The sequence below is a fragment of the Chrysoperla carnea genome, chromosome 2, assembly GCF_905475395.1.
Source record: "Chrysoperla carnea chromosome 2, inChrCarn1.1, whole genome shotgun sequence".
Classification (NCBI taxonomy): domain Eukaryota; kingdom Metazoa; phylum Arthropoda; class Insecta; order Neuroptera; family Chrysopidae; genus Chrysoperla; species Chrysoperla carnea.
Genome location: NC_058338.1, coordinates 76,992,835 through 77,010,903, shown reverse-complemented (window position 1 = coordinate 77,010,903; position 18,069 = coordinate 76,992,835). Strand labels below are relative to the sequence as shown.

At 27.9% G+C, this 18,069-nt stretch overlaps 1 protein-coding gene across 1 annotated transcript; it reads left to right on the top strand.

Moving 5' to 3' along the window:
- Positions 1-6,525: 6,525 nt before the first annotated feature.
- On the top strand, positions 6,526-17,231 carry LOC123293766. Its single transcript, XM_044874672.1, has 4 exons — positions 6,526-6,760; positions 15,425-15,536; positions 15,604-15,795; positions 17,017-17,231. Exons 2-4 carry the CDS (start codon positions 15,432-15,434, stop codon positions 17,104-17,106), a joined length of 387 nt encoding a protein of 128 aa, XP_044730607.1. The 5' UTR covers positions 6,526-6,760; positions 15,425-15,431; the 3' UTR covers positions 17,107-17,231.
- The last annotated feature ends 838 nt before the right edge of the window (positions 17,232-18,069 follow it).

Here is an 18,069-nt window from a genome sequence, read left to right as displayed (position 1 = left end):
TTCGACAAAGTTCTAAAATATTTTAAGAAAAAAAAAAGTTATATTTTTTTATAAATACCAAAGAAACAAAAAATTGTTAAAATTTTGAAAAACTGTTTATAAAAAACGATATTTATAATGAAAAAAAAAAAAAAAAAAAAAATAGGCACAAGACAATTATAATTTTTCGGCTTAATTATATTCGGTGCTAATGTAAAAATAGTAGGTAACTTATTTTTATTGGAAAATTAATTTTCTTTGACCACATGTATACCTACTAAATATTACTTGAATATTTAAGTTACTCAAAGCTTTATCAGCGTACATATAAAATAAATAACGAAAGTTACCTTTGGGGTCATTCAAGAATTACGTAGGCTGGCTTATGGGGTGGGGTTGAATTTTTCTTATATTTGCTGACTAAGGAGGTATGAAGGGGGCAACAAAGTACCTCAGTGATAGGTGCGTTTTATTTAGAAATCGTAAATAAAACATTGGTCGCAGTGTTGGGATCCATTAACTTAGGAAGTCTTTCAATATTATTACATTTCGACAGCCAGGCTGTTTTACCCGTTCTGATTTTATGTACGCTGGCTTTATTTTGTTATTTTTGTACATTTTCAATTATGAAATAATAATGCTCAAATGTCTTGCTTAGACTAAATTAATCGCTAATAACCAAAAAACGAAATTCGCCAAGCTTTAAAGAAGTATCTATATTACTCTCTAACTGTTAAGTTACATAATACTCCTATTTAAATTATTTAAAAAAAAAATTCTAAAACTAAACAATGAAATTATTTTGATTGTAGCTGAGCGCGCGAACCTTGGCTAAAAGTGTTTTGTTTTTATTTAGAAGGAATGATTTGTTGGGTAATTGCTTTGTAACCGTCCATAAGTATTTGATAAAAATGGCAGATTTGATCTAATTTTTAAAAAAATATCAAAAAAAATGATATTTTTAATCGTTACTCCTGTTCTTAATGTTTGAAGACTTGAGGTTTGTGACTAAATATAATTGTAAAGGCAACTAGTGTGTTTTAGTAACTAAATTTTTTATCTTAAATGTTGATAAACACTCGCAACTTTAAAATATGCTACGCACTTTGCCATGAAATCAATACTCTACTCTTAGTTATGAATATTCTTGCCAAAAATACATAAATACAATTCCAATTATTACATATAAGAATATTAAACTTAACAATATTCCCAATTAAGCATAGTTTTTAATGCAAAACCTTTACAAAACTTGCTTAGTAAAACAAATTATCAGTATTAAATCCTTTATTAGTCAATAAAAAAAAAAAAAAATTTAAAAATCGAAATAAAACTTATTTCTAAAATCGAACAAATATATGTTTACACAAATGAGTGTTCTAATTAAAGATAGAAATTAAAGATCATAGTAGATCCATTTTAAAAATCGATTTTGAAGTAGGCATTGTGTTGCATACGATTTTCAGTGATTCGCCGGTGAATTGAAAAACCAATGTTTTTTCTAGTTATAATTTAGACATATAGCATCCTGTTTCATATCCAACCACAGTAGGAAATGGAAAGTGGATATTGAATTGGACAATTTTTTATAATTAGCAAAATTGTAGAAAACACTCTTTACTACAATTCTTTATTCTAACAGTTTCTCTAAGCCTAATATTAACAGAAATATTTGCAGTTTAATGTTTTTTGCACCTAAAATATTTCGGTGATGGAAATTGGACACCTTTGGACTACGTCGAAATTTATTAATAAATTTTTACACATTTCCCTATTTTGATTTGTTGAAAGAATTTAGAAAGAAACAGACACGTGATTTTACAGGGTACTTCAAGATTTTAGAATTAATTTTGATATACTATGGCTGACAATGAACTTTTGAATGCAGGCAAATCCATATTTGACCGAGTAAGGAAAATGAAATTTAATGGAAGATTTTTTTTCCTAATCGATCATATTTGAAATCACTGACGATTTTTAAAACAAAATTTATTTTTAAAATGGAATTAGCTACAAAAAAATATCTAATCTTATGATAGACTAAGTCATAAAATGATTCGTAGATCTACATTTAATTTAATTATTATAAAATTTATGAAGTTCTAGATTTTCAGCTTCAGAACAAAATTTATCTTTACTGATCATTTGTAACAATTTTAGATGTAGAAATTGTGATCTTAATAAGAATTCTTAGCTAGAAAAAATTTAATAAACCTAACAATTTTCAAACAAACCGATTGTTGGTTAATACTGAAGAAAAGGCCATTACATTTTTGAAAAATTAATTATATAGAGATAACAGTTTGGAGAAAAAGAACACTGAATTAATTTATTTTAGCGAATATTAAAGTTAAAATTCCGATCGAAATCAGTCAATTTATAAATTTATGATTTTGTTTGGATAATGATATCGTTATAATTAATTAGTCTTCCCCAATTTGGGTAATTAAAATTAATGCCTTGTGTCTTTTAAATAAAAAAAAGGCCTTTGTAAAGTAATAAATAATTATAATTAAATAAAATTGAAAAAAGTTAACTCAAATTGTTATTAAATTATTAGAGAATAGTTCGTTTGTTAATCAATTTTAGAAAATTTTTTATAAATATATTGAATAAAATAAGTTATAATCTCAATTGAGTTTTGTTTTATTTTCTTACACTGTTCATTCTAATCATTAAATGCGTTTGCTGTGGGTCGTTTATATTTACAGATTTCAATTAATATAATTTTACCTTTTGATACGCTCACAAGTTTTGGTTGCAGTGGGTTCGTACGCACAGGTAGGATTTTGTAGCTCACTTCCCCTCCATTGAGAATCACTTCACATAAATTTGAATTAACATTATAATCCTAAACCAAGAAAACCAGAATCTTTGCAAGACTGTCAAACTGACTAATGATATAAGACGGATTTTGATTGAAAGAAGAGAAAACTCTGTAGAAGAGGAGAATAATTCAGAAAATTTTTTTAAACTATGAGCGACTTCTGCGATAAATACGACATGGAATTGCGGAAGCCAAGGCTCGCGTTAAACAGACTCAATACTCCAATATCGAACATCGATTTCTTTCTGACACTAATTGCATAATTGAATAATTGTCTGAAAAATTGAATAATTGTCTGAAAAATTGAATAATCTGTGGACGCTTGTACAATATATATCGCGGTATAGATCCGAGTTTTGGAAAATACTTTTCTGTGCCTCGCAGAATTAAGTCATTGAAAAATGGTAACAGAAAATCACATTTTGACAAATAAAATGTTCTCTTACTCGAAAAATGTGTTTCGTGTTTTTATTTCAACTCTCGTGTCTGATTTGAATCGAAAATAATTCGTGTGATATTAGGTAATTTGTATAAACTTACTCCGTTGACTTTTGGGTGATTCTAACAACTGCCATGAGTGGTGTCTAGATTAGGACCACGACAAATTGTTCGAGCCCGGGACTGGTTTACTCAAATTAATACAATAATTCAACAATTCAAATACAAGTATTCGCTTTAAGTTAGACACAAAGGTTCTTCGTGCGCCAAAATTGTTCGATTTTTATTTCATAGAAAATCTATTTTAATTTGTTTTTAGGAAATGAAAGGTGTGGCCGGTTGATCTTAAAGTAGTCAATCTCATTCCTGTCTTAGCTAGAAAAACAGCATTGCTTGAATTTACATATTATTTGCTAAACATAGGCTTTTCTAAGTTTTAAGTTATTAATTTAGGCAATTCATATTAATTGCTTTATTTTTACCAAACACCTGGTACAAACGTTTATTTAAATCAAGGCCACAAAAAAATAATGATTTCAGAGTAAAATAAATTTTTATTGCTAAGTATCCAGTCATGAACGTTGACAAAACAAATTAGTAACATGTTATTAAAAATTAATAATAACAAAAATATTTCAATACATATTATTACAAAAAGTTTATTAATGTTTACCAATTATTAAAATGCTAATTATTCTCTTTTAGATTCGTCTAGTTTTTAATGTGCGATTTTTTCCGACCGTGATAAAAACTTTGAAATATTAGCAAAAAACTGTGTAGTCCAAGTTAGTCTTTATACAACATTTATATTGTTAACGAAGGTGCTGCCGAAAAATTCGCTTTGACATTTAAATATTCTGTGTAGGTGTTGAAAAATGGCATTTATACCAAAAAGAACTGGTACTAACAAATAAGAAATGTACAAACGGCTATAATAAATTTTTAGGTGTGTTATGAGAGAATATTGAAGTGAAAACTTGTTTTAGCACGATGAACACTTTTTGTGTGAATATATATACATACATACATACCTCAATAAAAACAAGAATTCTCGCCCGATCACGGAGGTGTACGCAGCCTCTCAAATAAATAAAGAGCTGATAAGTAAAATTATCAGCGGAAAAGGTGGTAAAACGCATAGAATTCAATAGACTCTAGGGCCTAAGCGTGTCACTGGAGACCCAATATAACCTAACCTAGCCTAGCCTATCACTTGGAGACCTTTACTTTTCATAGTAAGCCATCACTTAATCAGTTGTGCCTTGAAAAATTTGGTTGTGGTATACACGGGAAAATTAACTCACCTAAACTGAACAGTTTCATTGTTTCTGCAATTCTGAAAGAGATCAAAGTGAGTAAATTATAGTTTTCATTTCCAGGTTAGGTTAGATTATATTGGCTGTCCACGAAGGACACACTCAGGCTATAGAGCTCATTATGACACCATATATGTGTTTTACCACCTATCCGCTGATAACTTCATTCATCAACTCCTCAATTTCAGAGGCTGAGTGCATCTCCTTCATGCATATACCATACACTACACCAGCCCATGACAACTATTAATTAAATTAATTTTGTTTCGGCGGTGGGAATCGAACCCGCTACCCTATGTATAACGCGGACGGAATTGGTTACGCCTTAACCAACTGAGCTAATAGGGCGACTTCATTCCCAAAAATAGAAACAAATTTATGAACATGAAAATAATAGAATTTGCGTATCTAAAAAGATTAGAGATTAGAGAAAAGACACAATTATTTTGTGGTAAATATTTATAATTATATTGTGGTTAAGTTAATTTGTATTTCACTATTCATCAAACTTATCTGTAATAAAAATGAAATGTATTCAGTTTTAATTTTTTTGTTGTTGAAAAAGATATTGAAAGTAGCTATCTTAATTGACTTGATTTAATACAGATTATTAGTCCATTAAGTTAATAATATACTTTTATTGTATGCACGAATTAATCCAAAACTGATAGTGATGTATTGCAAAAAAAATGCTTATACGTGCTTCTTCGTTCAATTGAAATCACTTTAGAAACCTCTTTCCAAATTGGTTACCTTTAGGTAACTGGATCAGCATGGATTCCAAGGTATTTCCAAGTTTTTTGTGTTAATTTTCTAAGAGTTATAGAAGTTTTCTCCTAATTGAAAGTATGAAAATTGATGTAAATAATATTGGTATGTCTACAAATGCTCAAGTGATCAAAGGCATCGAAAATTATTTCTATCCATTTAAGTTGATTCTGAAATACTTTCCGATCCTCTCCGAGTCGGAAGCGAGAAAAGGAGCTACTCAGATCCATCTTGTATAGGCTTGTCTTTACATTTGAAAACGCTGATATCTTAAATACAAAATAACAACCAAATTTTTATTTTTGAAATTTGATTTCCAGTAATGGAGTGCAAACAGCAGGCGTTGCTTAGGTAATATTTGTCCACAAAGCAGTCGCATACTATCGATTGTACACTTATTCGATAGAAACGCGATTGCAATGTCGTAACATTTGTGTAGTAACGAACTAAGAATAAAATAAATTTTCGTTTCCAGATATTTTTCTCGGAATGAAAAAAAAAACAAACTTAAAAAAAAATTGATTTTTGTGATTGTTCGTAGTTGGGGAAAAACCACAAAAAAGAAAAATTAGCTTAGGTATATAAATCAGTTTAAACATTATCATTATCGTTTAGTGATCGACTAAGGCAGCTCACTTGTAAAATGATTTTTCTGATCCATTGAAATATAAGATAAATATGAAATATAAAGATTAATAAAAGTATTCTGTATTTAATTTTAAAAAAATTCACCGTTTGAGGAATGAGATATTAGCAATCAAAAGGTGCATAATTAATATGCTGGAGGTATATCGGGTATAGAAAAAATTGATACGTTTCTATATATTTCGAAAACGGTTCTTACCATTTTTTTCAAAAACAAATATTTATAAATTTGTAGCTGTGTATAATTGGTCAATGTATGGATACAATGTCTAAGTATTGTGCACTGTTGTCACAAATAGTGCACGAGTATAAGCGGATGATTTTATGGACTTGACTTTAACTATCTTAAGTAACTTTTAACTATTTTAATATTCCTTAAGTAACTTTGCTATTTCTTGATCACCAACGACATGTCTATCTCTGCCAGCTTTCTGGACCGATAACTAGTTTTAATATAAAGGTAAAAATACGCAGGTACTACTCTGATATATAAAAATTACATTTATTGCTGTATTTCAATCAAATGCGTTTTGCTTGTTTGTTTACATTCTATAGACAGCGAACAACAAAAACGGTTAGTTCAAACACTCAGTAGCCAGCATAAAGATAAATTATTAACGGTATTGAGATTTTATATGGTTTATTTGTTAACTAACATTTATATAAAGATCATAATACTCTTAAACACGACAACAGATAGATACATGAAATTATTTATTTAAAAAGTGTGAAATTATTCTATTTTTGTGTGATATTTTGTTCTACTTTGTGCTGATTTTGTTTGAAGGTTTGTATGCATTTCTTTAATTTATTTTATAACAAATTTTCTTTTAATATTCAGTAATTATCGATATTTTTATTGACGTTGGATATTTATTAACGTCGTTTCGTCGGTTTTAATGAAATTTTTTGAATTTTTATTTAAGATATAATGTATTTGGAAATATTAAAGCAATAATTCAGGTTGAAAAAATTATTTAACATTTTTTATTAGCTAACAATTTGTGTTACTTTCTCGCTAAGGCCTGTGAAAGTATTTTGCACTTTAGTTAGAAGGTTTCTATCAAATTTTGTTAATTTATGCATCCTAATCGTCCTAGTTTGGAAGTATTCTGTACCATAAAGCCCTAAAAACTCGGAGCTATGAAACATGGGCGTCCAATTTAAAAATAGACAATGAAGTAACTGTTCGGCAGATATCTGGCATAACCGTATAATATTCGTTTGAGGATAAAAGTCAATGAATAATTTTTATTATATTTATTACTAAAAGCATGCTCAATAAGAACTAATACAATTTATTTTCCGCTTATTTTGTGTTCATTGCAGTCTCCACATTTTGAGTAAATGACATGTCTCAAAAGTTTAGGTCAGCATATTTAAGAACACTCTTTCCGTTAAATTACATTTTTCATTAGAGTCTTCTCCCGACTGAACCGATTTTGAAGATCATCACCTAGTTTTTAGTTGTTCCCGGTTCGAAACCCTAAACTCGCACTTAAAACATAGCTAAGAATACTCTCCATTAAATTACCTTTTAAAGAAAAGAAAATCAAATGCGTTTCATCTGACAGACAGACACACACACAGCGGTCAATCTTATAACAACCCTTTTTTCTGGTTTGGGGGTTAAAAATACATATATAAACGGGTAATTTCAATAAAATAGAAAATTAATTACATGGATATTTGGAAAAAAAAAACAGAAATAAATTTGACAAGCAAATAGCTGCGTATTTCGTGCCGATTGAAATTGAATTGAAATAATTACATATATTAATAGTGGCGGTCAATGGCCTCAAATCTTAGTAATTAATTTAAACTAGCAAAAGAAATACAATTTTAAAATTATACAAGATTGTATTTCGGAAGCAATAAATTCAATAAAATAAAGAGTAACTTTAACCGTTCATTGATGTATTTTAAGATTTACTGAATAAGAACTGCCAACCAAAGCCAGTGGGATATAAAGTTTTAAATCATTCGGTAATTCTTATTTTTAAATAATGATGAACTGGGTAAGACTTCATACCGGCTTTTTTTTGGAATAATTCTCGTTCCCTGTAAAGCAATAAGATTTATCTGAAATAAAGGGGTACCTTGTATTATCTTGGAAACATTCGTAGTAGAATATATTAAATTACTTTCTAAATATTTAATTTATTTATTTAAATAGTAATATGTACAACCTTAAACTGAAACTAATTAGAATCTAAAAATTAAAGCAAGGTTCTTTTCATAGTTTCATCTGATGATAAGAACATTTAATCCACCAAAGCGTTTAATTGTTTTATTACTTAAGAATATATTATTATATATAAACTTCCGTTTCCCTTCAGAATACCTACAAAATAGGTAATGATTTCACAAAATTATAATCATATTCAACTTTCTCAACTAGGTACTTAATTTTAATTTTTTTTACATACATTCGTTCTTTTTAAAATTATCGTTATTTAAGTTTTAATAAAATAAATTATAATCAAAACAATATTATTACACACGATTAAAATTTATTGAGAGTTATGCAAAACCATGTAATACTTTATAGCTTCTAAGTAAAATGTAAAAGTGAAATAAGTCCTGTCTTTACACTTATAATGCCAAAGGTTGAAATAAGTGAAATTTACATAATTGAAAAAAACCCATGTCGTAAAGCATAAAAGTATCATACTCTTTCGCTTTTTTTAAAATATATTTTTACCATGTATATGAAATATACCAAGGTATACTCCAGTATATTCGCCAAAATACAACGGAAATAAACCCCCCCCCCCCCCGATTTTGATCAGGAGTATAGAGTATAATTTATACTCGGTTAATAAAAATATAGCTGACATAATATTACAGTAGAGTGATTTTTTTCTTATTAGGTTGGAAAACTCAATTTGGATTACTCCTTACATTTTGTAATTATCAGAATGTAATGTTCAATCACTTACTTTTCTCAAGGCTTTAACAAGAGCCTATTATCTTCTCCTTAAAAAAAAAAATAGACAAATGCTCGCTAAAATAAGTTTTTATCATAAAATATCAGAGGTCCGAAAAGTGTGAGTAAATAGTTTCGTGAAAAGCGCAACAAGTTTTATTTTGCAATAATTTTCTTTCATTAATTGCTGAGAATAGTGACTGTTGAGTACTCAATGTTAAGCCTTGCAAAATTCAATTGATCCTTAGAAAACAGCTAAATAAAGTGAGACATCTATAAATAACTAAAAATAATAGTTTCAACCGCTTGGGTTTGATAGATCAAATGTATAAATTGGATTAACCGTTTTAAAACTGAATGCCTCAGGCTCTTATTTGTAAAGTCAAATGTCGGTGACACAGCAAAATTATTTTTTATTTCGAATGGTAAGATATTTTATAATAGATATTCAAAACAAAATCTTATTATAAAATGAATAAAAATTTAATATAATTGAAACTCGATTGATCAAAATTATATAATTTCTAAATTAAAATATCATACAATGCATGTATTGAAAAATATTAAAAACGGAAGTAAATTAGACTGAAATAATTTGAAAGTAAATTCTGCTAAAAATATTATATTTCAATCAATTATTCAAATAAGCTGATTATATTTCTACTGATATAAATGATTTTTTAATTTGGTTTTAAATATCATTTATTATATTAAAATAAAATTTATTTGTGTTGGGTTAACCTTGTTCGATTCAAAACTTAAATCAATTTAAATTTTCCAACAAGATTCCTTTGATGTCTTTATTGAATATTAAACATCTTTATCGTGAAAAATCATTAACCTCTGCAAAAACAATAGAGGGTTGCAGTTTTGACTGTATCAATATACAGTCAAATCTGATCTGATAGATCTGATCCAATAAAAATGTTAAAATTTTTACATAATAATTGAAATATTAAAATGAGTAGTTTTATACGCTTTCATAATTAAAATTTTATGGCTAATAACGACTAACATATTATGGAAGGTGCTTCTAATTTTTTTTAAAAATATTTACATACCAAATAATTTCATATAGTTATTAATATTTCATGTTTATACCATGTAGGTATATATGAAATATATCCAGGTATATTAATTTAATCCCAAGTTTGTAAAGCTTAAAAATATTAATGCTACGAACAAAAATTATGGGTGTTTATAAAAACCATTTCCAGTTGTCCGTCTGAATGTCTATCTGTCCGTCTGCCCATCCGCCTGACTTTAAACACGATAACTCAAAAAAAAGATATATCAAGTTGAAATTTTTATGGCGTGCTCAGGACGTAAAAAGTAGGATTGGTCCGTAAATGGGCAACATAGGTCAATTTGGTCTTGGATCCGTAGGACCTATCTTGTAAACTGTTAGCGATAGAACAAAAGTTTAAATGTAAAAAATGTTCCTTAAAAAAAAGGAACCTTTGTTATCAAACATTTTTAATTTTTTTGCGACGGCGGGTTTCGAACCTGCTACCCTAAGCATACCGCTAAGCTCGCCCTAAGCTTATAGGGCGACGTCAAGCTAATAAAAGCGTGCTAAAAAATTCAATGTTCATTTCTATGTATTGAAATTTTTGAATTGAAATAAATTGATCAAAATGTTCTGTTGATACAATCAATAATATCTTTAAAATTATTTTTGTTTATATTTCTTTTGTTTTTTTAATCAATGGTGGTTAATCAATCATTTATAATGTCTTTTATTATATTAAATATATCATTTTGTATTGTTTTGATTTGACATGCAATAGCTATCTATACAACAATACGCTTCATGATTACTTCCTGTTTGTAAATTTACGTATTTTGCTAGAAAAGATTTATCTATGTACATAATACGTAATATGTAATTTACTATAAACAGATAAATGTTTAAATAAAAACTAAAAACTAAAAAAATTAATTTGAGAGTAAAAGTTAGATATAGATGGATTAGTAGTTACTTGAGTTGAATAAAAACTAAAAAATTAAATTAGATAGTAAATTGATGTAAATTTATATAAAGTTTGAATAAAATGTGCGGTAGAAACTTAGCCAGATTAAGTTCTCAGCATGATGTTGAAAATTTAACGCTTTAGTACGATATTTTATATTACTCCCCGACTCAAATCTGACGAATACTTTTTTTTTCGTTATTCTCATAAGAAGGTAAATAAAAAAAACGCAAGAAAAAAATCTTTTGTTCGACACTTTTCGACACTTCTTCGGCATTTGGTATCGTTTTACGAGCATTAGTTAGCTTGATTAGATAAGAGGATTTTAGCATTTGTTTTTTATTTATTTTTTTGTAGGAAAATCGAATATGCACCCATTTGAAGATGGTAAGGAAAAGTAAAATTTGTAGGATACCTACTGTTATTGAATAGCAACATCTTTTTTACAGTTATCTAGCACGTCTTTATTACAGTTATCTAGCTATTTAAGGGCCAAAAAACTGTTACTTGCTGCAGTTCATGTTAAATATGCAGGGTGACCGTGACTAGATGAATATAGTTTAAGAACGCATTTTTTGGACAATTATAAGTAGAAATTGCCTCACATACTTTTTTTTCGAAACCCAGGGCATAGTTTAACAGCCACATATACTTTTATTCGAAATCTAGGGCATAGTTTGAGAGCCTCATAAACTTTTATTTGAAACCCAATAGTTAAGGAGTTATATGCACTATTAAATTTAACCAATAAAGTACAGAACTTATTCAGTGAAGTAGTATACTGTTTGTTAATTAAAAATTTGTGTAATGCTAACACAAATGTAAAGTTTTAGTTCAAAATGTCCCACCCCACTGCCTCAAAACACATAATTTCTTTTCTAATAATTAAAGACGTAGCCCCCTGAAGACTACCTTGATCGTCTCGGATGGAAGCAGCCGCAGCCATAATATTTTGAATTAGCTCTCTGAACTGTGGTTTATTTGAATACGCTAGATTTTTCATATAGTGAGGTAGACCGACCGACCCTTAAATTTTATTACATCTTACACCATCAATTTTATGCACGAGATCTAACAAATTAAGTCGAAAGTATCGAGTTATAGGTCATTGAACACAACAAAAACAAAATTTGCATATTTATAATACCACCAGCATAAGAATAAAAAAAAAAAAACAAACACCTGCTCTAATTATTACATTCTAATCATTTTGAAATAATTATTGCATGTATAATTAATTTATTAGTATTAATTAGCAACCTTGAATTATATTTTTGTTATGAATGAACTTTCAAATTCTTACAAAGTTTTGTATTAGTTATTAGAATTTTTAATGTATTGAAAATGTCATATTTTTTGCTGCATGATGAAAGCTGAAACATTTAAGGTTTAAACATTTTATTTGTTTTGTACGAAATTTTCTTGCTAATCATGGATACTTTTCGTATTCTCAAAAAAATATTTTGCAAGATTGGTGATTCCCAAACAATTTTTGACTCTGCTACTGCAAAAAAAAAACTACTGACGTCAAGTAATTATTATGGCAGTCATAAACAAGCATCTATCTAAAGTGATATATGATTCATTTCCCTTCATATTAAATGCTTTGCTTAACCTCTAATGGTTGACCCCAAAAAGCTCTTAAAGTTCAGTAATTATGAAAAATTTCTAAACGTTGTTCTGCTATTCTGCGTTTCTATCTTTGATATTCACATTTTATATTATTACTTTCTTCGTTGTAGTAGATATAGGATTCATCGTCGTAGCTGGCCGCAGTATAAGATAAACAAGTAATAATAAATATATGACGATTAAATATAATTTATCCTTTTTTATCTTCAGATCTATATTTATCATAATCCATATAAATAAAAGATGTTTCAATAAAAGTTTATAAAAGTTGATTATTGGATATTTTCACTTATATGGTACGAAAACGAAATTAAAAAAAAAACAAACACAATTGATTTACCATAAAAAATTGCTTAGTTTTTACCATATATGATATAAATTTATTAATAAATAGATCTTATTTATATAACAATATTGTCTTGTTCAAATTGAATCTTTACTTATTGATAGGTTTTTATTAACTCACTTTGTGTAACTTCCCGATGAGCTAGAGACTTTAAATTTGAACCACAGCTCAGAAGTAGATGACAATGTATGAAAATAGTGAAAAAAAAGGAGAACAGAAAGTTGAAGAAAACGTTTTTTAGGGTTCGGGTGGAACTTTGTAATTGATTTTAAACTATTTTCCGATGAGCTTAAGTCTTTTAGTTTTGTAATTGATTTTATGCTATTTTCCGATGAGCTAAAGTCTTGAAATTTGGACCATAGCATAGAAGTGGACATCCGCTAGTACTCTGGTACTCTGTACTAGACAAAAATGTATCTCATTTTACTACTGTTATACTCTGACATCAGATTGAACCTAGTTCTTCCGATTGTTTTAATAGAAAATTTAAATTCTAAACGGTAAGAGATAGAATAACACTTTAAATTAGAAAGTTGATCCTCATAAAAAAAAAACTAACAATTTTTGTTTAAAACATTTTTTCGAAGAACGTTATCTTTCTGAAGAAATGCGACTTATGTCATTATTGCAATTAATCGAAATAAAACACGCTTAAAGTTTATCGATATTGTAGGTCTAAGCCATGGATACAGGCAAATGTCCTCTACCTTTGAACACTTTTAGCTAAAGCATTTTTCCTAACTTAGCGTGTTTTCTTTCGATTAAATGCAATAATGACATTTTTTATTCGTATTTCCTCCTTAAGCTGGCGATATTCGAAAAAATGGGGTAGATGAAAAATGTTAGTTTTTTTATTAGGATAAAATTTATAATTTAAAGTGTCATTATAAATTTTACCGTTTAGGAACTATATTGGCTATTTAAGAACTAGGTCCACAAAGAACTAGGTCCAAGCTAATATCAGAACATAATGTCCCCTATTAAACTCTGCAACTTTTACCTTAGTTATTTTTTGATTAGCTAGCTACAAAACAAGCTATTAGCCATTATACATAAATATGACCTTCCCTGGATAAAATTTGACAATATTGTAGCGGGGTAATTACCTTAAATGAACAATATTTTCATTATAGTTCCGAAATATTTTCGAGTCAAACCGAAAAAATAAACAAAAAACCTCAATTAAATTATTCATTTTAAAAGTTGGAATTACTTTTACCGGCAAGTAGGTTTTAATGTAATTAGAAGAACATAAAAAGGCTAGTCGCAGTAAAACCCCATTAATCACCATGTAAGAGAAAGTAAATCTTGCAATATGTGTGAAAACTATTAGTAAACTGAGAGATGAAAAAACTACATCTCGATCACTTAAATATTAATATTTTATTTTGATTAAACATTTGTCGATGTTGGTATTACTATCAATTTATACATAGATGCAATTAAATTATAAAATGAATTAGTGTCTATCATTCATGTGCACGTTGTTGGTTGATTATTTAATCGCTTGATTAATTTTTATGAATTAAAAATATTCATTATTGCGTACTTTTACTTTTTTAATCATTGTAAAAGTTTATTTATTATAAAATTAATTGTAAATATAATATCATTGTATGAGTAAAACTATATGACTAAGCCTAATAACAAACAAGTGAAAACAAACAGTTGACTGAGTTAATTGTTGAAATACCATGTAGAGACAGCGTTGATTACGCAATCGTTTGTTTTTTATGTCATGTAAGTAAGAAAGATAGCAACACATACAAACATGTCACCAAACTAAGCAACTAAAAGACGATTTTGCGGTTTAAAAAGCATAGGAAATTATCTCTCAAGCTTAATTTTTAAAGTCCATATAACCAGGGCTTGCAGTAAATTTCCTATCAAAAGTTATTATTATTTTTATAAAAGTAAATATATATTCATTTTTATCCATTTTTTTTTCGTACTTCAAGTTATAAATTGCACAAGCAATTGAAATACGAGTTGAATTTATTTTTGTTTTATTTCTAAATGCAAATATTTCATGCTTTTAATTTATTAAGTTATAATTGAAAAAATGTTTGTTCTAGATTTCAAGAACATTTAGCAAACTCAATTATAAAATCAATATTTGCAAAATATAATCAAAGTAGATTAAAAAAATTACATTGATCTGGTTTAAATCAATTTTATAAAAATCTAATGAAATCAAGTTAAACTGCATTCATAACAGAATGCTATAGGTTCAATTAACTATAAGGATAAGCTACTATATCTAAGTCTGAAATCTCTGTTGAAAAAACCATATAAATGACTTTTACACGAATCAAATTAAAAAAAAAAAAAATACTTAAACAAATTTTTTTTTTATGCATAATTTTTTCACTTGAGTATTAATGAAATAAAACGGCGATGTAAAATTAAGGCTAAATTGTTTCTCGTTACCATGTATTTTTTTCTATGACAAATAAACTGACAAATAACCGAAATTTTCTTAATTTCACTTCGTTGTTAATTGTAAACAAAATATTACTATCTTCAAATGATTAAACTAGCAAATATCAAATAAATAATTTTATTTTACAGATTCAATATGGCAGCCATAAAAATCTTATTCAGTTGTTTAATTGCTTCATTGTTGATTGTTCAAATAATAAATGGAGCCACAACATCACCACGAAATATTGATAGTTTATATGTAAGTATTTAGTTATGAAACATATTTCGATTGAGTCCCGATAATTAATGATTTATTTTTTCCAAAGGCTACAGCAGCAGTTGATGCAAATTCAGTATTAGATCAAAAAAATCGTGTGTTACCAGCGTCAGAAATTATAACCGCTGTTAAACCCAGTGATCAAGCACCAGTAACAGAAAAAAATCCATTAGCAGATTTGCAATATCCAAAGCCAATTGATACTAGTACCATTGCTAAATTCTTCACAGACATTTTCCAGGTGGGTACTATTTAGAAAATTTCATCTTTAGATAAATGAAATTTCAGATTCCAAGTAAAAACTAACTTTCTAAAAACTATAGAAAAAAAATTGTATCTATAGGGTACTGGCACCATAAAAGGCTCACTTAACTTTAAAACGTCATTAACTCTCTAAATTATTCTTTCAAAAAATTGCCATCAATAAAATTATGATTTATTCACTGGTACTAAAAATTTTATAAACTTGACATATTTAAGAGGTTCTAGAACTGACAAACAGAAACTAAAGGTGGCTTGTCTAAGGAATCTAGTTGCCCAAGTTGGCTCCTTACATGCAAAAAAAAAACTGTCCTTTGCGGTTTTTTATCAATACGTACTACGGGCCAACTTAAGTATATCGAGACTCACAAAACAGTGAAATTTACTAAATTTTAAAACCTCCGACAAATTTTTTGGGTACTGATTCTTAAGCTCGCAATTGAAACATATCTTAGAAGACTCTCCATTAAATTACCTATTTTATTAGAGCCTTCTTGAAACAGAACCGATTTTAAGGAACATTAATTTTTACTTGTTCTGGGTAAAGAATCCTAAGCTCGCCATTAAAACCTAGCTAAGAATACTCTCCATTAAATTACCTTTCAAAAGAATAAAAAAAAAACAACAAACAAACAAACAAAATCGGTTCATGCGTTTAGGTCAGACTTGTAACACCCGTTTGTTTTTGTTTGAGGGGCTAAAAATATTACACAAGTTATAATTACTTCTTTCAGTCATTTATTTCCAATCATAATAATTTGTAGGCCATGTTTGATTGTTTGGAGGGTAATCACATACAATATCTATAATCCTAGAAAGGTCCGGGCCTGGACCATCTTAGCCAACCACGTATCGTGCCATAATACGAAACCTTATTCAATTGTAATAAATTGTTGATAAAAACGTATTAAAAATTTTATCACTGGTCACACTATTTTAAAATTTAAATTCCCCTATGTATGTATATCTCGATTTTGGAGAATAATTTATGGCATTACAACAGACTTGAAACTTTAAAACCATAAGCCAAAACATTAATATTGCCAAATTTAAAAATTATGAAAAACCATTTTCAATAAAATTTAAGAAAAGTGTCTCCAATATGCGGAATGACTATAAAGGAATTTACCAAACAACAGGTGGATTGCATGTTTTTCTGAATTCGCTTCTGATTATAATGTGATCAATTTTATTTTTACAGATCCCAATATCAGTTTTACAAGCAGTAGCGAATTTATTGTCGAATCCATTTAGACAGAGACCAGAAACATCCGCTGAAACGTTAAAATAATTTTTATTTATTTGTGATGTCTAATTAAAAGCAATAAAATGAATCAGTTCAAATATTCTAAGTATTACGTCTATAGTTGCAGAATAAATCTCTATTTTGGGAATGAACTACGAAATTAATGAATGTTACTATAAGAAATTTTTTTTAAAGAAATATTTCCAAAAGTTTATTTTCAAGACAAAGGCTGGATTAATATTAGGAAAAAAATTTAGATGGATATTTTTCGATATAGAAAAATGATGTACTTTCGAAGTTTGTTCCCGAACTAGAAATTTTCCTTATTTACAAATAAAACGGTACTTTATTTTTACAGTAATTTATTACGTATGTACACTTAGAATGTGATTTACTGATTCTTATAAATTGTAATGAAGTGTATATGAAAGGTGTGATTCTTAATTGTTAATATTATTTAATAAAGAAATTTTAAAAACTATCAATTTAATTTGTCTTATTAATTAACAAATTTTTTTTAAAATTAATGAAGTAAATTTTATTTAATATAAATTGCAAAATAAAATAATTGACTATTTATTCTTACAAGGGGTAGCTGTTAAAAAGTTCTTATAAAGTTGTGAAACACACTTTTAACCTTTTTTTTAATCTGTTCAAATTAAGTTAAAAATTTAGGGAATCCCCGAAAAAATTAAATGTTATCGATTGGTTTGTGGAATCATAGCTCTAAAACGGATCAACCGATTTTAATTTTTGTTGTTTGAAATATAATTTGATTCTTAGCTATATGTTCCAAGAAAATTTACAAATCTGTTTGAAAAAAATCACCTTTAAACTCACACTTGAAACATAGCTAAGAAATTTTCAATCAAATTGCCTTTCAAAATAAAACAATTAAATCGTTTTATTTGCTTGGTTATACGACGTCACAGACTGACACGCAGGTAAACAAATACACTGACCCGTTAACCTTATAGCATCCCTTCTTTAAGTCGGGGGTTAGGAATA